The sequence below is a fragment of the Polypterus senegalus genome, chromosome 10 (assembly GCF_016835505.1).
Source record: "Polypterus senegalus isolate Bchr_013 chromosome 10, ASM1683550v1, whole genome shotgun sequence".
Taxonomy (NCBI): domain Eukaryota; kingdom Metazoa; phylum Chordata; class Cladistia; order Polypteriformes; family Polypteridae; genus Polypterus; species Polypterus senegalus.
The window spans coordinates 82,730,811-82,756,069 of NC_053163.1; the positions used below are offsets into that span (position 1 = coordinate 82,730,811).

The 25,259-nt window shown below is 37.0% G+C and overlaps 1 protein-coding gene across 3 annotated transcripts in view; it reads left to right on the plus strand.

Annotated features, from left to right (window-relative positions):
* The first annotated feature begins 1,074 nt into the window (after positions 1–1,074).
* The window catches only part of glra4a (glycine receptor, alpha 4a), a 271,453-nt gene continuing 247,268 nt past the window's right edge, over positions 1,075–25,259 (plus strand). For 2 of the 3 annotated variants that reach the window (XM_039766014.1, XM_039766015.1), the window contains exon 1: positions 1,075–1,662. In XM_039766014.1, the coding sequence (XP_039621948.1) occupies positions 1,595–1,662 (68 nt within the window). In that variant the 5' untranslated portion in view covers positions 1,075–1,594. Of the gene's footprint in view, positions 1,663–2,929; positions 2,968–25,259 lie in introns of those variants that run through there. The other variant, XM_039766016.1, reaches the window with a different exon arrangement.

A 25,259-nucleotide genomic window follows, 5' to 3' on the forward strand; every position in this document is an offset into this window, starting at 1 on the left:
CTTTGTTGAGTCTGATATATTGCACATTTGGTTAACAGAATTAAATTATGTGATATCAAATGAAAAGTTATTCTGCTGTCTAATTTATATTGTAACCACATTATGCCTTTTTGATTGTGTTAGAATGCTTTTTTTCCCACTTGAATATCATAACACATTACAATAGGGCAGCATGGAATGGGTTAATATTGGGCAATGCTTCTTATCACTTTCTATTACATGCACAAATATTGCTTAGCTATTAATATTTCTTAAATGTGTGTAAATATTTAATGATTTCTTTAAAAAAGGCAAGCAGAAATAAATAGGAAAATACGATTTATTGATGTTGACTGGCACAGTGTTAGGAAGTCTAAATATCTCAGACATACCACTGACCCTACTCCTATTATCAATAATATTAATTACTTGTATTACTTTAAATAAAAAATGCATTAAAATCAACTTTTCAATTTTTGTATTTTATTTTTAGGCAACTTTGTTACGCCTTGTAAAAAAACCCTGCAAGGCAACTGAGTCCACTGATGATGAATGGCTTGAACAATGGCAAATTGATTGTGAAAGCATCTGAATGTATTACTTTTATGTCAGTTTTTATTTCTTTTGTCTTTTATATATTTATATATATTGTGTGTGTGTATGAGCATGTGTGTGTATTGAACTTTTAATGCTTTCACCTATTTTCTTGCTGTATTTCTCAATATAGCATGATGTCCTGAAGTACTACTTGTGTTGGTCATACACACCAAAGTATGTTGAAAGAATATACAAATCATGGTATGTTTCTCTGTATCCTTTATACATACTGATTCACATCCTTATACAATTTGTGTATCTATATATTTGGCCTCTTTTGTTTTTATATATGTAGAAGATGTTGCTAAAGTAAGAATGAAAATCTTCCTGTCATTGTCACTGAAGAAATAAAAAAAGAATGTTTTGTATAAAGCAAGTGAAGCCTGGCATTGCAAGTGTTAACAAACCCTTAGCCCTGGAGACAGAGATACCCCCCCCCACCACCACAAACACACACACACACACACACACACCCACCCCACCCCCAAAGCCATCGTCAATGTTCCTCCTTTCTTATTTACACGCGAACATAATTGCATGTATTCTTCTGCCTTACTGCCATCATATCGCCGCTGTCTCTTTAAATTCTATTCTATAAGAATTCCTGGAGCGAGCAGCTAGCTGCCTGGGAATCTTACTTTAAAAGCCCTCACACACACACACACACACACGCACGCACACATGCACACACACATGCACGCACACATAAACACTCACACTGACTTTTTCATGTGATATGAATAAACACATCAGCAGAATCAGACACAGAAGAACGTTATCTTGGATTTAATACCTGTGAAGCTTGATTAAGAAAAGAGAAGAACTTTCCACAAGGATTGCTGGGATCTCAGCAAGAAGATGATTTTTCCTTAGGTTTTTATATACTTGTCTCTTTTTATTTTGAGCTGAACAGTGGATTTGGGGGTTGCTTTCAATTAATTTGGACACTGAACATAATACTGCAAAAGGCTGTGTGTCTATGAGTTTATAGAAAAAAGGAAGACAGGAGATCCAGAGAATGTTCTCATTAGTCATAAGGATTTCATATGTGTTGTCTTTTTGCTTTTTTCAAAGCAGCTTCATCAGGTAAGCAGAATAATCCAAATTTAGTCATCTTCCTTTCTCTTACCTTTTGTGCAGTTTTATGACTTCTTATGGAAATCTTTGTGTGTTTCCCAATTGCGTGACTTTTACAGGATGATGAACTTTGCATGCCAATGGGAAGCAGAGTAAAAGTTTGAAATGTTTATTTACCTAGCTGCTTCCTATCGCATGTTGCGCAGCTTATTGTGCACATTTTCATGTACACTTTTTATTCAAATCTTAGCACTTCTCTTTATCAATCTGTAGATATAAAATGCTTCCCTGCTATGTCTTAATACCTCAGATGAACAAATAAGCAAGTTCCACCTACTTCATTACAGCAAATAAAATGCATTGCATTTGCCTCTGGTGAAGTATAACAGCAGTTAAAGGCACTGCATGGCAACAGTGTCAAATCTCCATTTATTATTTGTGAAAAAGTGGCATTTTCTCTTTTAACTGTTGATTTAAATAGAATCATTGCGAGAGCAGTGTTGGGTCCCTAAGGAGCTCTGTCAGGTCTGTGGAGCGTTTCTGAAGGCGAGTGCTTAATGTGTAAATGACAGTACAAGGGTCTGGCATGAAAAAGGGGAAAACTGTCTAGATCACTGAAAGTGAGTAGGACTTAATACAATAGCTTGATGTTAACACTGTTTTCTTTTCTTAGAACTGAATATCTGCTGTCATTTCAGTGTGCATCAAAGTTCAACTAAAGCTGCTTTGCCATATGCTCTATTTTACTAGTAAACATAATTTTAGAAGCCCAGCATTAAAATATTGTGAACTTATGTAGCCTTAAGCCTGAGACTAGCATGGAAAATTAGATGCACAGATATTAGGTAAATCTATTTCTCTAGGGAACATGGTAAATTTCTCATCTGCCTGACAGTTTTCTATTCACAATGCTGTCTAGGAACAGGAACACATGCTTACACAATAAATAGTGTGGGAACAGTCTAGTTGCTAGGTTCAATACCTTAAAGAAAAGAATAACAGAAAAGCACTCGCCTAAATTCCCAAGACAGACATAATTAAATTTCATTCAATCTGCTCTCCAGCATTGTAGAATTACAATCCAAAGATAGCCTTTAAAGCAGAACATGAAATGAGAGAGACTTCTTTAAGTTCACATTGATCTGATGGGTGTGCCTGACAGTAGCATTTAAGATACTGAAGGATATATCACTGTTGGAGAACAAAGAAGCTAATGCTACATTTGTCTTGAGATGATTCTCTTCTGTTGTGGATCACAGAAACCATGGAAAGTCAACAAGGTGTAATATAATTTTCCTACAGTTACAATGTAAGGTATGTGGTTTACCTCAGTGAAAAGTTATATTAAAATAATTAGTGATCTACCTATATAGATACTGTGGATAAAGGTTATATCATTATCGTTTATTTTTTATCAAAGTATACATTTCATGTGTTTTGTGATGCCCTCTCCTGGGTTGGTTTCAGCCAGCTGTGAACCTGAACTGGAATAAATGGGTTAGAAAATGGACTAGTTGATACAATGTATGTTTTAATGTAACTTTAATGAGCACCATAGTATATTTTGTTAAGAATAACTGTTTGCCTTGTTGAAATATATTCATTTTATCTTTGTTTAGGTTCATTAATAAAAAAGAAATGACACCACTGTGTGGCCAATTCAGATCAAGAGTTTAATCTGCTTTTAATATTTAATTTGTGCAGGCTGAACTTTTTCTCCCAGTAACTTCATCTGAAAGTACATACATTTTTTATACTTTCTGTATCATTGGTGATTACATAAAAGTATGAATTACTAGCACGTGTCTAAAGTTACCCTAATAATATTAGTCAGTTTAGCAATGAAAGTACATTACCCTGTAACCAAAAAACACGCTGATACTGTAATCAATAAAAATGTATGACTACATAAGTTTAGGGTCAAGAGTCTGTTGAAAAATGTGTGATGACACTTCCATCCTCTAGTCAGTCAAACAAAAGCCTCCTGCTAAAAGATAAGTAATGAAAAATGGTTCTGCCTTATCTATTAAGGGAAATCCCAGTAAACCAAATACGTTTTTATTTTTAACACAATTCCCAGAAACACTAAAACATTTGCAGTCACAAAGCTTTTCAATGCTTTTCTTCTGTAGCTGATGTGGTGTCTTCATTATTTGCATATCTCTCCCCATTGAGGTAGCCCTGCCAAAATAAGAAACAGGAGACAGTGATGTGGATCAAATTCTGGAAACCAGAGTGGAAGTGGCCTCTCTTTGAATGCACAGCTTGGCAAAGTAACCTTTGTAACCCATGCAAAGTAGAAGCATTGTCATGAAGTAGACGAATGGTTGACAGCGCTTCTTGTCCCTTTTCCTTGATTGATTTCCAGGAACATCAGAGCAAATTAGCATAATATTGACCAGTTATGTGGGCCTTTGAGGCATGTAATCAATATGGACTATATCCTCAACATAATAACAAAATTGTGCACATGATCTTGCTGGGACTGGCTTGGACCTTGAATTTCTTTAGTGTTGAAGAATCACCATATTTCCATTGTTTTCATTGTTATTTGGGCTGTGGATGATAGAGATGGACCCCAGTTGAGTTTAATCTTGATTCTTAAACATCTCCCAGCTCCATTCTCCTTGCAGTATTGGATACAGTGACACTATTTTTCAGGAGTGAACATTCTGGTTACCCAATGTTATTCATGAACAATGGATTCAGTTGTCTCTTAACTATTCCTAGAGTTCCTGCTGTCTCCTATCACTCTTCAGTTCCTCATTTTAAATATGTGCATGTTGGCAAAATGATTTTTTGTTGTCAATGTCGAAGGCTGGCTACACCTTGCTTTATCATCCAGAGATGTCTTACCATGACAGAATTTCACACCTCATCTATTGAAAGGAAACTGGTTTATGTTGAATGGCGAGACTGACTCTCCAAAAGTGTATTGCTCTCTAAAGTGAAAAGTTCAATGATAGCACAATGCCTGATTTTGAACTTTTTGAATTCCATATTGACTTTGATCAGAAGCAATAAACAAAAGCTGGAAATCCCAAACATGTTAAGTTTACAAATTTTAGCACACAAAGTTCAAAGTCAAAACTCATACTACATGGTCCATGCCTTTTCCAATATACTGACATTTGTGTTTCTGTATTTCTATATGTGGACAAAACATTAATTCTCTTGTTCCTTTCTATGTTATGCAACATGAAATATTCATAACTATTATTAAATGTTATGTAGCATCTTACATTGCAGTGACAATCAAATGACTAGAAGGTTGTTAAAGCAACATTCTGGCTTAAGAAGTCTACGCCATTTTTTCTCTTAGAACAATTCCTGTGGAATTCCAAGAGACTGCCAAAGCTAGGCAAGCGATACTCTTTCCACTCGGTCTTAAGTCTTCCCCAGTCCTTTCCCAATTGACTTGTCTGGCACATCTGCTGTGGGGGATCCAAAGGGATCCTGACTACATACTGTTACTCCAAATTATTCCTTTTGATACAGAAAAACAGCAGTTGTCCCCCAGGAGTCTATTGCAGAGCAAGCCTGTGCCAGCAACATTGTGTAAGAATGTTTATTTCTTCTGCTGTCACTTTTATTCTTTCAGTCACTACCCACAACCTGTAACCATAGGTTAGGATGGTTAGTTTCATCTGACAAGTTCACTTGACTATACCACCATGTGCAACAGTATTTATTAAACGGCCTTCAATAAATAACTGCTTCTGCAATGGCTTTACTTTTTTAAAAAGTAACTTAATTAAAGCATTTGATTCTATTGCTGTCAAATTCACCCTTTATTTTCTGTGATTTCTGTGTTCATTGACTCATAAAAAGCTGAAGCCTATCACAGCAGAACTAGGTGCAAGACTGGAAATAGCCCTAGACAGAATGCTGGTCCATCATTCATGCATACACCCACACATTAAACTCATAGGGCCAGTCTAGAACTGCCAATTAATCTGACATGGGGACGTGGGAGGAAGACTGAAAATATGAGTACAATTATTCATTATCATTTTCCTCTTTTTCTCTCTTGAACAGTAACAGAAAGCAGCAAACAGCAGCTATCAATGAATCTGCAGCCACACTAAATCACCCAGTGATTTTGGGGGAGATTTACATGCAACATTCAAATAAATTTATGATTTTGCTTTAAAAATTAGATTGAGCTCTAATGTGAAGGCAAACAATCTCTATATCTTTTACTACTTTTCTACAAAATCTGCTTCTTAGTAGATGCATTTTGCCCCCTCCACCATCAAATCCAGAAGTATGAAGATCCCTTTGAGATGGAACTCCATTTCTGCTGTGCATAAGGAAAGGTGCCCTGCAGCATAGACAGCTTTATTTCTCTGACTGTCATGTGTTATTCTCTCTGATGAGCTTATTAACTGTTTTGTATGTTGCTCTCAGCAGAGGCAGTTAGGGGGCAACCACTACACTGCTGATCAGGAATGATTTTGATCCAGTCATTAAAACACAGCATGAATGCCAGCCAAGAGATTTGTAGTTTCAAGAGAAATTCAATTTAGTTACTGCATATTGACAAAATTTTGGACAAAATGATATGTACTTGTCAGTTATTTTCCCACTTCAATATGAATTTGTAACAAAGACAGATTCAAACAATTTTCATGTAGGTACTGTATGAGACAAAAAATTGAATTACTAGTTAAAATGCAGTGCATTTTAATATTGTTTGTAATCACAATATGCTTATTATTTTTGGCACAACCCTCGTGTTTATGATGTAGAAGTGTAAGGTGCTCTACTAAACAGCACACAAAATCTTTAATAAGATGATTCATCCTTACCGGGGAGGACTGCTTTTAGCAATCAATACTAAACTTAATGACAATATTCAAGTTTCAGGTTCTTCTCCAGGAGCCTTAGAGGCCTATACTTTTTCTCAGGTTGTCAGAGAATTGTGATTTTAAATAGTACAGCAAGTCCAAGATCAAAGTGCAAATATAAAAAGATCAGGATTCTGCCTTCTGCTTATGCCCAAGTTATTAGGTTTAGGGACCCTTTTCCAATCAGTATGTCTTTCATCATTTTCAGGTGAAGTTTCACTCTGCTTCTTAAATAAAAGTGAACTCATACCTGGCAGTTTTGGGCTTCTTTAACCATGGGTTGGAAATATCAAAGAGGACAGGCGGTCCACTCTTTCTTAGTGAACTTATTGGGCTAGGAAGCATCCCATGTACATCTGGGTAAGATCCATTTTTGCCACTACAACAGCTTGAAGTTTTCATGATATGAATTCGATAAGATGTTGGAAACATTCTTTCGGTAATTTGATCCAAGTTGACTGGTTAGTATCATGCTCACTTTTTTCAGCCACATACTTGAGGCTGTGAAACTTCCATTCCGCCAATATTGAATTTGGAGACTGGGCCAGTCATTAGAGAAAAGTAGAGTCACTGTCATGTTTGTGGAAAAAAACTGAGGTGATGTGTACTTCGTAATATGAAACATTATCTTTCTGAAAGGATCTATATGAAATATCTATTTGAAAAAGGGAAGACTGTGTCTATAAAGGGTTACACATGGTCTACATCAATGATCAGGTATGTTGTGGCATTTATACAATGCTCTGTTGATGTTTGAGGCTTAATGCTTGGCAAGAAAATGTTTCCCATATCACCAGTCTGTACCATTGAAACAACACAAGAAGAATTAATGGATTCCTGCTGTTTGAGCCAATTTCCAGCACCACAATCTGCATGTTGTAGTAGAAAGTGAGATTATTCAGACTATGTGACATTTTTCTGCTCTTCACCTGTCAAGTTGGAATAATTATGTTCCCGGTATATTCTAATTTTCCTGTTTTTAGCTAAAAGATGTGGAACATGGTGTGCTCTTATGCTGCTGTAGTCTATTTGCCTCAATTTTGACACATTCTGTGTTAAGATACGCTCTTCTTCATACCCCTGTTGTTAAGAGCTGCATGTAACTTGAGCATTTTTGGCCTTTTGCTTACTTTGATGGAGTCCAACCATTCTCTACTGACCTCTCCCTTTACTGGGGCATTATCACCCACAGAAATGCTACTCTCTGGTTATTTTGTTTGTTTCATTATTCTCTGCAAACTTTTGAGACTATAGATTGTCAAAATTTCAAATGGGCAGCTGTTTATGAGATGGTTGTGTGGACGCTAGAGGTGCTGTTGCCCCATTGAACCCACCAGACAGACGTCCAAGACACATTTATAAAAAGCACCAAGAATAATTTCTTTAATATTCTTAAATAAAGTGCACAAAGCACCGCACACTCCACAATTCTCCAATCAATAATCACAAATATAATAATAATAAACAATCCTCCAATCCAAGAAGCTTCGTCACCCAACCTCCCAACTCTGGCTCTCCTTGCTGGGTTTCCCAGTCCTTTAAATAGTCTGTGACCCGGAAGTACTCCTTCTCTTCTTCCGGGTAAAGGCCACATCATCAGTTCTCAAATAGCCCGGAAGTACTCTGGGCTTCCGTCCTTGTGACTCTGAAGTACTAATAATATAAATCCCCAGGTTCTTTGTGAGCTCCCCCTGGCAGCAACCATGGCCCCCAACAGGGCTGAGGAAACGGACTCCATGTCCCAGGATGCCCTGAGGGAATCCGGAGAACTGTTGCCATCCAGGGGAGCTGCCACCTAGCATCCTGGGGGAGGCAGTATCCAGAAAAGCCTGCCTTCTTCCATTCTTCTTGTTCTGGGACGTCACAGCTGGATTGGACAGCCGGCCGTCTATCATAGTTAAAAAACTATGCCTCACTGAAAAAATCACACCACAGTCAAATATGCTTAAATTACACCCTACATCTTGTCTAATCTAAAGTTTAGTAATAAAACAGCTAAACCCTACCCACATGCTGCATATATCAGGTTGTAGCTTCATGACTGGGTGAGGATGTTTGTCTTAAAAAGAAGATATACCTAATAATATGGCAAATCCCCCTTATCTATAAAATAAATAAATATGTTCAGTAATATTGTGCACTTTGCTTGTTCCAAATCTCTTTTATCAGATACTAAGTTTTGTTTGAAAGACTGAAGATAACATCCACTATCAAAGACCCATAAAATCAGACAAGGGTGAATGTGTAAAACATTTTAATGGCACTCTTGGTGGCTCTGTTACTTTCTGCACTGTACATACATTCCAACAACTGCACATTTATAGCGAGAGAGTAAGTGAGGGAGGGTTAAAATAGTAAAGAATATTGGCAAAGGTTTCAAAAACTGCACACTTAGGAATTTTGTCTACACTAAACAGCATGTTCCTGATCAATAATTCAAGTTTTAACTATTTTAAAGCACTGACCAGATTGCCTTCTGGTACAAAGAAGAAATCCACGTCTACTTTTATAAGCTAGAAAAACTGTGCAACTGGCCATTGTTCATTCCTGTAAGATTACAGTCTCTTCAAGCTCATAACATGATTGCAGAACAAAGCAAAAAATATAACAGTACAGTAGATTTAAGGTCTTTGTAAAATAAAGGCATAGGGCTCAAAGTGGTCACGATATTCACTTTGAATTTCACGTGTCCAAGAAAGTGTTTCCATTTAGACAGGCTTATTACCTGTAGGAAGCTATTAATACAAAATAAGTGTGCATACAGGGCAAGCAATCCTCTTAATTCAGATAATAAATGCAGAAGACATATACCAAAACATTAGACATACTTCAAATATGAAAAGGCCATTCAGCTCATCAAGGGCTCATTTGTTTGGTAAAAGCTAATCTCTAGCCCATTGATAGCCTCAGGGTAGGATTTAATTGCCTCTCATATGACTGAAGTGTTTCTCTTTGCACTTTACCTTTCAAGCTAGGTGTTTTTTTTTTCCTGCTTTTTCTTTTATTTGTCAGATTTTCCGTTACCTTTGCTGGAAAAATTATGGCATAAAAGTATATTGTATTTTGTACAAAACGTAAGAATTCTATTAGACCTGTAGCCTTAAATTGGACATAGTGGATAAAGATAACGTCTGGATGGGGTTCTGTTAAATTATTTCATCCATATTTATGGAGGGCTGCTAACATGTATTCTTTTCAAATGACTTTTATTGTAAACACTGCACCTTCCATACACCCTTCTCTGCTTACTGTATGCTTTGAAATCAAGACTCCTGAAAAAAAATCATGTCTAGGTCTGAGGAACATATAAGAGAGGACTCAACAATATCTGAGCATTTACTGAAACTTAATGTAATTTTCAATTATTCATTTTATTATAGAGATTAATGTTAAAGCTGTAAGAAACTCAAGGTTTGCTTCAATATTTCATTTCACTCTAGATCTTGACATATGTTTTCATTCTGTGTCTTTTATAGCCATAATGGAATATTGGTATGTCTTATTCTTGATGTTACCACTCTTTATGTCCACACCAAATGGTTTGCAGTGCATCGTATTCCCGTTGGCATGGTGCCTAAAAAACTGGCAATTTTCACCTTTACTAATGCCTTGATAATCTAGAGATAACAATTAATTTTGCTGTTCACACTGCATAGCTAAGTACAAAATGACGCTTTTCCTGATATCCTTATTTCTGTTTGTGTCTGTCATTTAACACGTATTAATCTTGAACCTAAAACCTCTTAGTTTCTCTGCATTTTTACCTTCCTTCTACAGCTTCACTGCCATCAAGTCCTTTGCTAGGTGACAAATTAAGAAAACTGATGTCAGTTTTTCTAAAATATTAACATTATCAAAATATCCTCTAGGTATGACTGTGACAGCAGGGAAAAGCATTAAAAGTTGAATAGTCAAACAGCTGCACATTTCATATTTATTACTTTTACTACTTTTCTGAAATATAATGTAACATAATGATGAGTTACCAAAAATGCTTCTTCAGCCATTTGAATTTGTGCTATGAATACTGAAGTGAAGGGTTTTTCTATTAAAATAATAATAATACATTCAAAGCACAATGCCTTTGGTTGACAAATTTAATGCCAGAGGATTTTTAATCTGCAATGAGCTGGCACTCAAACCCACAGGTTTTTTTTATTATAATGGCAGCCTGTCCATGTTGGTTCTACCTTGTGCCCAGTGCAGCCTGCATAGGCATCGGCTCCCCAAGACCCTGCACTTGGCTAAGCAGGTTAGAAAAATTCATTGAGGGATTTATTAGCACACAACATCAGTAGCAGAAATACATGCAATGGACCCCAAGGTAAATATTTACCATTTTGCTGTGTGACAGCATTCTATGACTACACAACACTACACAGCCTTTAAAGAACCTTGAAAATGTCCGCAGAATGATTGGCTTTCTGTATAACTATGTTGCAACAAATAAATAAGAAATTAAGTTATACTTCCTGAATGAAACAAAGCACCAGAAACATTTTCAACACTGTATGCTGTATAGAAAACAATAATTTGAAAAATGGGATAAATTAATTCCCTGTTTTAAATCTATGTTCTTGTAATACTAATAACCGTATGAGCATAAACTGGTCTTCCACAAGACCACCAGGTTATATGATTTGTTCTGATAAGTGATTGCTAGATTTAGACTTCATGGGATGGCCCTGGCATAGAGAAACTGAAGGCATGTTGTGGTTGGGGATGTTGGTAGATTTGCCTAAAGTAGAAATCATTTTAATTTATTTATTTTTTCTAATAGGGCTGGTATGATTAATTGGAAAAGTAAATGAGCATGTGGGAAGGACAGGTAGATCTATATTTTTGTGTTTGTCTCTAAACTCAAAAAAAAACTTAATAATCTTCTGAACTATCTATTCATTTTAAAATAATGATGATTTGGAAGTGTGGTTTTTCCAGCTCCTCTTACAAGACCTTCACTCACACACAATGTTTTAAGACTTTCTCCTTTTCAAAGATAGATAGATAGATAGATAGATAGATAGATAGATAGATAGATAGATAGATAGATAGATAGATAGATAGATAGATAGATAGATAGATAGATAGATAGATAGATAGATACTTTATTAATCCCAAGGGGAAATTCAGATGACACTTTACATTAAACTTTGTCACTTATGGTGTCTTTTTAGTGTTATTTGTTTAACTGAACAATTACTTTGTGTGCAGGCAAACAATAACAGTCAAGTAAGCTCAACAAACACTACAGGAATTAAGCATCACAGTTATCTACCAGCTGTGTATAATAAAAGACACTCTGTGTGTCTAGTCCCTCCGAGTGACTTGATATGATTGGTCAGTTTGGGCTTTGGTGATGAAACTAAAGAGGAAGTGTGAGTGAGAGGCGAGCATGCTAAGAAAATCACTCTCAAAGACAGAAAGTATAAAACCGGACCGGTGGCGAGAAAGGTGCCTTAAAAATAATGACAGTCTGAGAAGCAAGCTTTATGGGAATGCACCGGTAAGAAAGGTGTTGAAGGTACACATAGAGCAAGAGACAGCAAGTATTTTTAAATTATTCTATTACCTGTCTTTGACAGGTACTGTGGCTAATCTTCTTATATAATATGCTACCGTGTCTTTCCGTTTGTCTGTCCAGGATTTTAAATCACCTGTAGCTCACAAACCGTTTGAACTATTGACCTGAGATTTGGTACAGATATACTATGTAACATCTACTATCCACTTTCGTGGTGATGATTGCCCTCCAAGGTTATTCCTCTTTTTATTTTATTGTAGAATCAACTCTCGGCATCGGCCAGCAGGGCGGCCATGCGGCACATGCGTACGGGCGCCATTCTCATCCCTACTACCTTCACCGTCACTTCTCCTTGCTCTTTCATATTTTAAATCATCCTTAAGTCTTCAATCTGCCCTAAGTGCCAGCTTAAGTGAAAAATTAAGGAAAGCGAACTAAGTAACTGCAACACAAACACTGACTTAATCAGTTTTAATGCGAAAAGATGCAGATGAAAGAAAAGCAGAAGCAGACCGCTAGGGTGGAGAAAAGAAGAGCTGCTCAGGAAGCAGCAAATGCATCAACCTCTGAGCAAATGAATGGTAAACGTACAGAGAAAGAGGATGAAAACTAGGAATGCTCAAGTCAAGTGTATTCACTGTACGTTATTGTGCAGTGCACTGTTACCGGTAGAATATATAATAGATAATATAATGTTTTAAAAATTTGATCTGCAAAATAACTGGCAAAATTGTGAGGCTCAAGCGACATGTAAAAAGAATATCACTCTCTAGTATACTGCTGGTGAATTTACAGTTGCTGGATAACAAACAAGCTTATCCAGGTTTAAAATTTATTATTTAACAGGTGTGAGAGATCACTTTGTGTTCTGCTTTAGAGACACTTAGGTGGAACTTTGTGAAAGACAAAATCCATAAACTAGATCACACAGCTAACTTAAAGTCCATGCAACAAAAATTATGGATTACGCAGCTCTTTTCTTAACTCTGCAGTTTGAGGTCCTCTCCAAATACAGTACATTTAACTTGTAAAATCTCTTTGTTAAATGCCAACCCTTTTATACTTGCAGATGGAAATGTCCTCTATTATTACGATGGAGGTGATCATGCAGCTGCTGGGTAACCTTGAAGGGGCTGTAAGCAATTACACTGACATCTATAAACATGCAAGCATTCAGCTAGGAGCTTTCACTGCAGATAATGAAAACTAACAATTCTGATACCAAAGCATATTTCTTTCTGTACAAGAACACAAAACGTCCTGGATATCTGCTGTTCCATCATAAATTGGCACACCGCCCCATGGGACATCCACATTTTTGTAAGCCTCATTATACCTCTGGTATTCAGCTTAAAATTTATAAATGAAAGCTAAAGAGAACCCTGCCTAAATTATAGACCACAAGTGGAGCTGAGCAATAATTAATAAACAACTTTGAAATAATTGAAGTATGTTGCAGTGTTAGGGAGTGAACAAATGCAGGTAAGAATTCCAATGCACTACATAAAAAGTCAGTTTGAACACAGTCACCGTTATCATTTTCTATTTTATAATTAACTTTATATTTCCCTTCATAAGAGGAAACTACATACCCACTTTCATAAGGCATCCCACCTGCTTACGTAGCCAAATTTCAATGTGATGGTTCTAAGAGGATTTATAGTAAAATAACCCGAGATAGGTTGACATAGGAGTTCCACAATATATTAAATTATTTAAAGTATTTTTTGCTGTTCCGAGGTGGGCCATTATCTCCTGGACTGTGACCTGACTCTGCCTTTGATTGTCTAGTTTAACTACCTGACTCTGGACCCTCCAGAGGTTTATTTCCCTTCTGGGATTCTGCAGACGGTCATTTTTGTTTTCCTATCTACCATGGCCACATGATTATTGTTCAACAATAATGTTAATGGACGGATATTACCAGGTTTCACTTATTTTAAACAGTTTTGAATCACTGTTTCTTGTCTGTTTAAAGATATTTGTGTCATTATGTGTACTTATTATGTAACTGGTCATTTGTAAAGTTTGTATGTGTATCTACCTGTCAACTTGTCACAGCATTATGCAAAAATAAACTGAACTGAACAATTTGAATATTTGCTCCAATTTGATTTTCTGTATTAACATACACTGTTCAATATTGCATTATACCAAATCGCATTGGGAAAGGTTTTGGCTCATTGTGACACTTTAATCGACAGAAAGGGGTTCAGATAATTGAAATAGATGCAAGAGAACACAAGTATATATCCCTATTTAGTAAAGAGTGATCTTCTTGTAAAGCTGCATTGTAAGGGCACCTTAGGCCTTCTGATTCACAGTCCTGGTCTAAAACGAAACTTAGGCGTACAGTCTATGCATACGAGGTTGATTGCAGGGTGTATATAAAAGTTTGACAACATGGTAAACCAGAAAGCTGCCTTCTCTACAAGTAATTAGGCATTAGTCAACTGAAGAAGGCCAAACAATCAACAGCACTGAGGAATTTTGAGAAGGATAAGGAAGAATGCTTGGGCTACTTTAGCTCTCTCACCTTCTCTCTCTGTGTGTCTTTAGTCAAAATAAGCTTGCCTCAGTGCCACACTTTTGGGTGTTTTGAAGTCTCCCTAAATATTTATTATTTGCTTTATAGTTCCATGATCTCTGATGAAGTACGTTTCCACATTCTTTCCACATTTCACATCCACCATGTCTTCATGGCTATACAGTCATATGGATTATCTTCTATGCTCCTATCATATTTCTTTCTAGTGAGGCACCACAGCCACACCTTCTTTGCCCTTGTCTGGCATCTCATCACTTGATCTCCAGTATGGTCTGTTAAAACTCTTTTTCCTAGTCTCAAGGCAGAGATGCTTTGGCTTCAGGCTGAAGAATAAAATTTTCACACTATTGTCACCAATGCAACAGACAGCCCACTCTCTTGCAACAATGACAACTCAAAGACACTTAAAGATGGCAATCAGATTTATTATAAGGCTGCAGGCTGAACAATTACAATAAATCAAATCAAAATATATGCGGGTTATTGCCCCTCCCCCCTCATGTGGAAAGAAATTCTGTCATTTCTTTGTCCTGAATACACCCTTCCCCTGCTATGTCCTATTGATCCTTTTGAAGCTTCTGGATTTCTGAAAGCAGCCTTGTATAAAATATGCATTTTTACTTTTACATTATTGCTCTGTTAGCTCCTACACAATAACCCCTTCCCTGTGCATTTTCACCTTCTTATGCATAACCTCAAGCTGGGCCTGTTATATGGCCTAAATACATGCATCTTTATTTGTCATTTTTTCTTTCATATTTCCCATAAGTTCTTTCCTTTTACAGGTAAGCAGCATACAACTGTGCCTGGCAAACACTTGTTGATTGCTAATATTTGACTTTACAAATAAAGTTAACAAAATTGCAAACTCTGGGGCTGCAGAGCTTTCAAGCAAAGGTGAGTTTCACCCTGTCGACCACTGAATTCAGAATTTATGTCCTAAATATCTTTTACATTTACACTTTTCATACCACACTGGCCCACAGCATCTTTACATCTGGGGCTGTTATTTTCTGGCACTTAATTACATCTGAGTTTAGGATTTTGTCACTTGCAGATGAAAAGTTAAATGTAATGCAGACTGGGAATGTAAACATGACATTTCTGGAACCAAAGGTCAAGTGATATTTTATATATGATGATAAAAAAATCATAAAGTAGAAGTAAAGAAGAATAAAAGCTTTCTTATAATGTTCATCATATTATACTATACTAGGTGTTTTGCCCCATGCTTGCTTTGCTCGCCTAAACCCAAGGCCCCCCCCCACCCTGCTCTGCGTGCCAGCGACTTCATGTCTCTGCTGCTTGCGTTGTGAAGAGGGGGGCTGAACACACGCAAGGAGATGCGGTCACTCCACCGAAACCCCCTCTTAAATGGTGATACAATGGGAAATAATACAGTTTTTTTTTTTTTTACCTCCTCTTTGCTCGATCAGCTGCTGGCTTGTGAAAAAAAAAATAGGTAACTTTTACAAGTACTATAAATGTACAGCGGCTGTTACAGACACAAACTAAATGTATGTGTTTACTGTATAATATTAACAATAAGAGCAGCTCACTACTGAAAACGGCAAATAAAGGAGTCAGTCGGGATCAAACCGGAGACTCTTGATTACAAGTCAGCAAATCTTACCGCTATGCCACGGGAGCTGTTGTATTGCCCTTGAACCTTTTGTGAAAGTGTTTATTTGATCTTTGGACTTCAGGCTTCATACATTATATAGTTTACACGTACATTTTGTCATTTATTACTAAAATATGAAAAATGTTTCTGTTTTAACAATGTGTTTACACAGATTATTGTAGAAACGGAACACACATGAAATGCATGTGTTCCAAATAACGATCTATTATTTCCACTCTAAAACTCCAGCACTTCACTCACAGATAATCAAGGCATGAGCTGGGAGAACGTTCTGCACGTTCTGCGGCGGTTGGAGAATGGAATAGCAGGCTGTTTGCTGCTTGTCTTTACAGGACAAAAGACGCTGCCGGAGAGGTCCAAACAGATTTAAGATGGGCTGGATCTACAAATTTTTTTTGTAGACTTTGGTAATTCTAGTATTAAAGAGTGACAAAAAAGTGACATAAAAACGTCACATAAAATCGTTGTACAAAATCATTGCACTTTTAGGCTTAGGATTTTATATATAGAAAGCAGATGTAACACATGCCTTCACTTTCAGTACTTACACACCTATCTATATAAGGTTCCACAGTTGACAATGTGTATCAGAGAAAAATAAAAGCAACCGGCTCAAAGGAATTGCCCGTAGAGATCAGAGAAAGAATTGTCTAGAGTCACAGATCTAGGAAAGGCTACAAAACAAATTCCTTCTTCATTGATGGTTCTGAAGAGTTTGCAACCACCAGAACTATTCCTAGAGCTGGCCACTTGGCCATACTGAGAGATCCAAGGAAAACTGGCCATGGTAAGTGAGGTGACCAAGGACCTGATGGCCAGTCAGGCTGTGGAAAGAGGAGAAGCTTCCAGAAGGACAACCATCATTGTAGCACTCCACTGATCTGGGCTTTATGACTGAGTGGCCAGACAGAAGCCTCACCTCAGGAAAAGACACATGGAAGTCCACTTGTCATTTGTAAGAAGGCACTGAAAGGACTCTCAAATTGTGAGAAACAAAATTCTCAGCTCTGATGAAACCAAGATTAGTGTTATGTCTGGAGGAAAGCAGGTACTGCTCATCACCCATGCAATACTATTTCAGTGGTGAAGCTTGATAGTAGAACATCATGCTGTGGATACTAAATAGGGCTGAGGGAAAGCTGAATGGAGCTAAGTACAGAGGTATCCTTAATGAAAACCTGTTCCAGAGTGATCTGGACCTCAGACTGGGCTAAAGATTTAACAACATGACAATGACTGTAAACACAAAGCAAAGATAACACAGGTGTGGCTTAGGGACACATTTAGGAATGTCCTTGTGTTGCGCATTTGGTGCCTGCACTTGAACCCAATCAAACATCTCTGAAGAGACCAAAAAAATGCTGTTCAATAACAGTCTCCATCCGACCTGACAGAGTTTGACAGGATCTGCAGAAAAGAATGTCAGAAAATCCCCAAATCCAGGAATGCAAAGCATGTCATGTCAAACCCAAGAAGACTCCAGACTGTAGTTGCTGCCAAAGGGGCTTTCATTGAATACAGAATAAAGAATCAGAATATAGTACTTGTGTCAAAGTAATATTTTAGTTTTTAAAGTAATATTTTAGCTTTTAGTTTTTTTAATATATTTGCAAAAATTTTAAAAAAGTTTTCAAATTTAAATTCTGGAGTATTAAGTGGTGCCTGAAGTGAGGAATAAATCAATTTAAATGATTTTAGTACAAAGGGATTGAACAACTGCGGTGGGTTGGCACCCTGCCCGGGGTTTGTTTCCTGCCTTGTGCCCTGTGTTGGATGGGATTGGCTCCAGCAGACCCCCGTGACCCTGTAGTTAGGATATAGCAGGTTGGATAATGGCTGGCTGGAGGGATCGAACAAATTCTGAATCCACTGTAGCTGTTAAAACCTCATCTCAGTACAGTCTGTTTATAGAATCAGAATAAACTGATATCAAATGTTAAGTTAAAGTAAAATATTAAATAAATGTGTTAATATACTGTAAGTCAGTGCCTGTAAGCTTAGCCTGTTTTTACGTGGTTAAGTAAGCTAGATAGCTTTTAATTGATAAAGTTCATCTGATTTTTTTATCAACCTACACCACAGACTACAACATCATCTAACTGTTTATCATGTACAGTATAAACATAATTTGAAAAAATTGATTATGGTTAGCAGCAGCAGCAGCAATGTTTTAGCTTGCTTCTTTTGGCCATTGGGATTAACAGTATTGAGATCAAATCTATGACAGCTTACTAGTTCAAAGACATACTGCATTTAGGACAGAAGGTAAAAGGACATAGCAATGGTATGGTGACATAGTTATTTCCACTAATAACAAACGTGGGGAAGGTGACAATTACCCAAACAGTAAGTGGTTGATAGAACACATACAAATCTTCTTAAGAATAAAGCTTCTTCCTGCACCCCATCTCACCTGTTTCCTCTTTCTGACTGTGACTCTGACTGTGGTGAAACTTTGGGATGCACCAGGGCACCGAGGAGTAGAGCAGACCTGTTACTGTTGTGTGGGTGCCCAATGAGTTTTACATATACTATTGGCTCTTCCTAATAAAGTATAAGGGGTATTTTCCAATGCATACAGATGCATTTAATTTAGCATCTATTCATTCATTAAAGGTTCTGTAAGCTTTCAGGTTTGGTTGAAGATGAAGCAGACCAAGAATAGTTCCAAATCCAAATTGCTGCATAGCTTAATCGACAAGTGCAAAAAAGGCTGTGAATTTTAAATAAATTTTAACTTAAGATGAACTTGAGGTTGCGGTGGACTGGCGCCCTGCCCAAGGTTTGTTCCTGCCTTGTGCCCTGTATTGGCTGGGATTGGCTCCAGCTGACTCCCGTGACCCTGTGTTAGGATATAGAGGGTTGGGCAATGACTGACTGACTGAACTTGAGGTAAGGCCTATACACTGAGGACTAACAAATGTTTCCAGGAAAAAGCACTCACCAATCCTTGATTAGAATTTCGTATGTCTTGCATGCATATTGATTTACAAACTGATTGTTATTAAACTTAGATTGTAAACTTGAAATAAATGTCTTTAGTTTGATACAGGATTAATGTCCAGCTTCAGGCTTCAAAAGCCAACAGTATATTAATCTTTCCAAAACATATTTTTCAAAATTAACTCTAAGAAGAGTTTTTTTGCATTGTAATATATTTTAAATAAATATACTAAAGAAAATACTGATGCTTAGCCCAACTTCTTCAAAGCTCAATAGAGCAAACAGTATTATACACAAATGGGTAGTCTTCTGTATAAGAGCAGATTGTCATTTACCTCGTCTACAATAAATTAGGCTACTTTTACTGCTTTGTTAAAGACATCTGACCTGGAAACAGTATTATAGAATTGATTGAATAGCCATCAAGCTATGGATGGATAGGATACAAAACCTGCATTTGGCTATTAAGACATAAGGGACAGCAAAGTACTGCAGAGGTTACAATTGCATTTGCATGGATTTTCTGCAGGTATTTAGGTGCTCTTCTCTATGCTAGAAATATGAATGTTACGTTATTTGGCAATTCTGATTTGGCTCTATATAACTGAGAAAGAATGTATATGCATGAATATATATTCCATAAGATAGGAAAACATTCTGTTTAATTATTAGTTTCTGAGTGTTACAGCTGTAATCTGGCAACTAATTTCAGTAAGAAAATAACATTTTATACATCATTGTTTTGGCGTTAATTAGTATGTTACAGGGGTGATGGTTTTAGCAGTTAATCATGGCAAATATTTTCTCAGTTGACAATGCTGCCTCACAGCAAGGAGACCAAAGTTCAAGTCCCAGGTGCTCCCTACATGGAATGTTTTTCCAAAATGTCCAAACACATATACAGGTTAAGTACTTGCTGGGATATGCTTCAGCTTCCCTGCCACCCTTTTCTGGATAAGCAGGTCTACAAAATGGGTGAATGGATGATATTCTATCATTTAAGTTCACTGTGTGAAGAACCCAAGGAAATCATGTAACATATTATCTGCTAATAAAAATAAAGGGAGATAATGAATAAACAAGTATTGGGGGGACAGTTTATAGTATACAATTTTAAAGATTGTCAGACACCAGGGGCCTCATGTATAAATGGTGCATACGCCCAGAAATGTTGCATAAGAATGTTTCCATGTTCAAATTGCGATGTATAAAACCTACACTTGGCGTAAAGCCATGCATATTTCCATGGTACCTCATACCCTGTCGTACGCAAGTTCTGAGCTCGGTTTTGCAGACTGGCGGCACCCACCGTCAAAGCAATGCTACTGTTCCTGTGTGGTTACACTTTATTTCTTAGATCCACATTCCTGACGCGGCTTTATAAATACATTGAAACTAACTGCTTATTGTTTATTAGTGTAATGCATTTGATTATAATTAACCTGTAACAATATGATGGTCCAATGGAATAGCCATTTTATTCTAAATACCATAACTGCTTTAGCGTTGTTACTCTCACTGCACCTTCTTCTTCTTTCTTTGTAATGTCTATTACAGAGCTGATTGTGTGGCGGTTGGGTATTTGGGGAAAGAAAAGTAAGGACAGGAATTGGAGGTTAGTACGTTTGAAAGAGACAGTACTGCTACAATAAATTATTTCATCAAAGATCGCGCATGGCGCAGCAACATCTTGTGTGAGACATGAACAATGACTGCGCCATCGTGTTCCCATGTTTAATAACATGCTTTCATTCCAATCATCATGAAAATATCACGTATACATGTCAGTATTTCAATTATTCAGAGAGCCGTAATATCACGAATGTAATGGATTCTGTGTCCTGTCGGAGAAAGAGAAAGAACGGAAGCACGTAGTGATTCACACACATAGAGCACATAAAAAATCAAATACAAAACAAAGCATTTAACATGCCACTTTAGTTACGATGGGATTTAAGAAACTAGTAAATTAAACGATTTTAAGATGAATTTTATGATGTTCTACTTTAATGACAAAATAAACTACGTGATTAAAATGGAAATTTTGAGATTAAAGTTGACATTTTGTGCTTTTTTTTCCCACTGTGTGTCTATTTTTTTGTCTGAAACCTAATAAGCTTTCATATGACACTCAGACGGTGGGCTACAACTCGCCTTTTCACGGCGACTTTGATATGTGACTTGTTTTTTATTTTGGCACTGTGCGACTTTGTGAACTTCGGCTTTCGAGTTTCTCCGACACGTTATGTCACGCAATCAACTTCCTTTTATTGATTATACCATTGTTTAAATCAACAAATAGTATATTTTTCCTTTGCCTCCACTTGGCATTTGCTGAAATTCTTATATTTTCCCCCGTGCTTTTCCCATTGTCTTTTCACAGAACGCTGAGCTTAAGGACTATTTATATTGATTTGCATATTCAAAGAGGTGTAATTCTGGGAGGAATTGGGGCGGGGCAGCAGGTGTGTGCACAATCGTTACTTTTCACACTGATCGGGATTTATATAGCGGAAAAACGTGGAAATTGGAGTATGTACAGATTCCTGCATCTGGATTTTTCTGTGCGTAAGCACATTTCGGCTTTTGTGCTTACGTCATGTTATAATGCGAATTCTACGCACGGCGTTATGTATGAGGCCCCAGATCTCCTCATACTGCTTGAATGAAGATTTGGCCATAAAGGAGTAGCTTTTCAATTTTCTACTTGCCTCTTACTTTCACAGTTTGTAGAAGCCATCACATTATGATTTTTTGATGATACTATTATGCAAGATAAAATTTAAACAGTAAGGTGAGGTTAAACTCTAAACTGTCATGATATCACAACTACAGCAACACATAATTGTGACTCAACAGAAATGAAACCCAGAAGTACTACATCGCAGGGGTGAAGTAACAGTGGGACTTGTTGGTGGGCCCATACAATCTGAACTCTGGCCCACTCAGTCATGTAGAATTATTTAGCGTTTGCTTATAGGGAGTTGCTATCCTTGTCCTGGGAATCTTTAAAGCCCATAAGTGAATCATTTTAGAATTATCCAGCTGGTTTCATGGTCTTATGTCGGTCCCCTTGCTAATGTTCATGTCAAATTTGGCCGTTGTTCATTATGTGGTAACTTTTTTGTGAAGTTACAGTTAAGTAAAACTTGAGCTAACAAATAATTTAATAGGAAATCAGGATTTGACCAAGAAAACCCTTATTTTTATCATAAGCACATGGCAAAGTATAAAATAATGAACACTCACTGTTTGTTGAAGCATCACAGGTTACTGTACAATCAACAGCTATGGAAGGTGAGAAAGAAAAAAATTAGATATCCCACCATGGGATCTATCAGTGTTTGACCAGAAAAAGCAATCATCAAATACAAACCGATCCCTAAAGTGAAAAAAGGGAAAGCAATATCATCTGTAACATTTATCCTAGTCTACAATCTGTTGAAAGTTATAATTTGTGCTTCTTTATTAACATTTTGTTTTTATTGTGGGCTTTCAGTGAAGTTGTCTGACTTTGCGTAAAACATTATACCCATTATAGTGTCCATTATACAAAATGTGTAACCATTTCTTTTGCTGCTATGAACTGTGTGCTTGGTGCAGTGTGGAAGTTGTAATAATTTGAGTTATTAAGCCAAATGTTCTTTGTTTGTTTCCATTATAAGTAGTAAGTTATGATTCCCTGATAATGGCTGATTAATTTTGCTGGTCTCAGATTTATGCTTTCCATTCAGATATGCCCAGATATGCCTTCTTGGCTCTTTTTCCTAACAATGGACCATTTAGCCAAACATTCAATTGCATTACATTAAGCTAAACCCAGCATCCTTGTAATTATATTCTCTGTTCTTCCATCATACTAGATTTGATCATACTTAAGTATAATTGCCATGGTATTTTTGCAGGAAAATCTTGTTGCAGAAACACTAAGCACTAGAAATATTGCAGTATTTTTCTGTCTACAAGATAGAGTGGAAAGCTATGGGAAGTATCCTGAGTGTGCATGCTGTTTAACCTGCGTCATTTTGGGAGTCTTACTGTGAACTGACAATGCCTTATCTCATTCTGAGAAGATCAAACACTTACAATACATCACTTGTCTTCATATCCTGTTGCTTTTATCTTGCCGTCTGTTTTCACCACGGAGGTCCACAACAGTAGCACGCTCACAAGTGTACTGAATGATATTGCATACTGTAGCAGGCTGTTATTTTGAAGACTTTATTAAAAATATACAAGCAACTAGTCACTCACTAATGTATTGTGCATGACATATGCTTAATTTATATAGGTTCAATAAAAGCAGGAACAGCAAAAACTTCTGTAACGCACGCTCTAGCACTATAGTAGTATTGCTCACTTGGGAAATTACAGCAACTCCATGCAGTCTGATCATAAACAATTAGTATATTCAAATGTACAAAGTACAAATTAATCATCTAGAAGATGCTACACTTTTGGGGTAAAACAACATTCATTCATGTCCTTCTCCGTATAATGTTAAAAAGCAGATCTCCAACACAGCATTACATGGACATGCAGCTTAATCTACCACCAGTGGCGTCGTAATGACCAGGCGTACCTGGGCTCAAGATGGAGCTGGGGAAAAATACAGAAAATGAGTAACACTGGATACTCAAGTTTATAAACTCCGTCTGTGCACCACGGGATGGCATGTCCTTTCTGTCATCTAACAAACAAAATTTAGAAATTATATTATGATGTGCCTAAGACTTTACATAATTCTAAGTTGCATGGTCTTTTAAAATAGAAACTTTTAAATGATAATCCAAAAAGTATTAAAATGAATCTCAAAAAATAAAAAATGTAAGAGACAAGCATTTCATTTCAAATGTCACTTCTTGGCAGATTGTGAAGTTGACTCCTGATGTTGAGAAAATAGACATCTTACCCCTTGAGCAAGGGAAAGCTTTTCCTTAGAGTGATGATTCGAGTTTTTGTCTGTGAGTAATGAACCTGAAACAGGTTCACTTTATGTCACCAAGCTGAAAGGATATTTTAACAAAGCACCTGATTGTCAGCTTACAATGCCTGGTATTGAGTCCTAATTTCTAGTTTAAGTTTTTACTGTTATATATAAAGTTGTTGCAAATCTAGATTGTACAGTGGATTAAGGAAGCATTCAGACCCCCTTAATTTTTTCAGATGTTGCTATGCTGCAGCCTTGTGCTAAAATTATTTACATTCATTTTGTCTCCACATAAAGCAGTATTCAATATTCTAGAATAAATAATAATAAAAACAGGAATTCAAAAATTTAGCAAATTTAAAAAAAAAAAAATTAAAAAACTGAAATGCCACATTGACACAAGTATCGAGACCCTTTCCTTAGGACTTTATTCAAGCACCTTCAGCAGCAGTTACTGTCTACGGTCTGGATGAGGGGATTCTCTGCCATTCTTTTCTGCACATCCTCTCAAGCAATGCCAGGTGGGATGGAGATTGTCATTGGATAACAATTTTCATAGATATTTAATTGTGTTCAAGTCTAGGCCACTCAAGGACATTTCTAGAGTTGTTCCTATGCCACTCCTGGGCTATCTTTGTTTTGTGCTTAGGTTGCATGTCCTGTTGGACGGTGAACCTTCAGAACAGTCTGAAGTCCAGAATGAAAAACAGGTCTTCATTAAGGATATCTCTATAGTTTGCTCTGTTCACCATCCTAGCACATGCTACTGAAAAACAACCCCGCAGTAGGATGCTGCCACAACCATGCTTCACTATTTAAATGGCATTGCACAGATGATGAGTGGTGCCTAGTTTCCTCCAGATACGACAATAATCTTGGGTTCAACTGACAATACAATGTTGTTTCTTTCAATATAAGAGTCCTTTACATGCTTTTGTGCAAAATTCAAGTAGGCATCCATGCATCTTTTACTGAGGCGAGACTTCTGTCAGGCCACTCTGTCATAAAGCCCAGATTGGTAGAGTGTTGCAGTAATGGTTGTCCTTCAGGAAGTTCTTCTGTCTCAACAAAGGTTCTCTGCAGGTCAACGAGAATGGCCATCAGGTTCTTGGTCACTTCTGAGTCTTGACTGCTCAGTTTGGTTTGGTGCCCAGCTCTTGGCAAAGTTG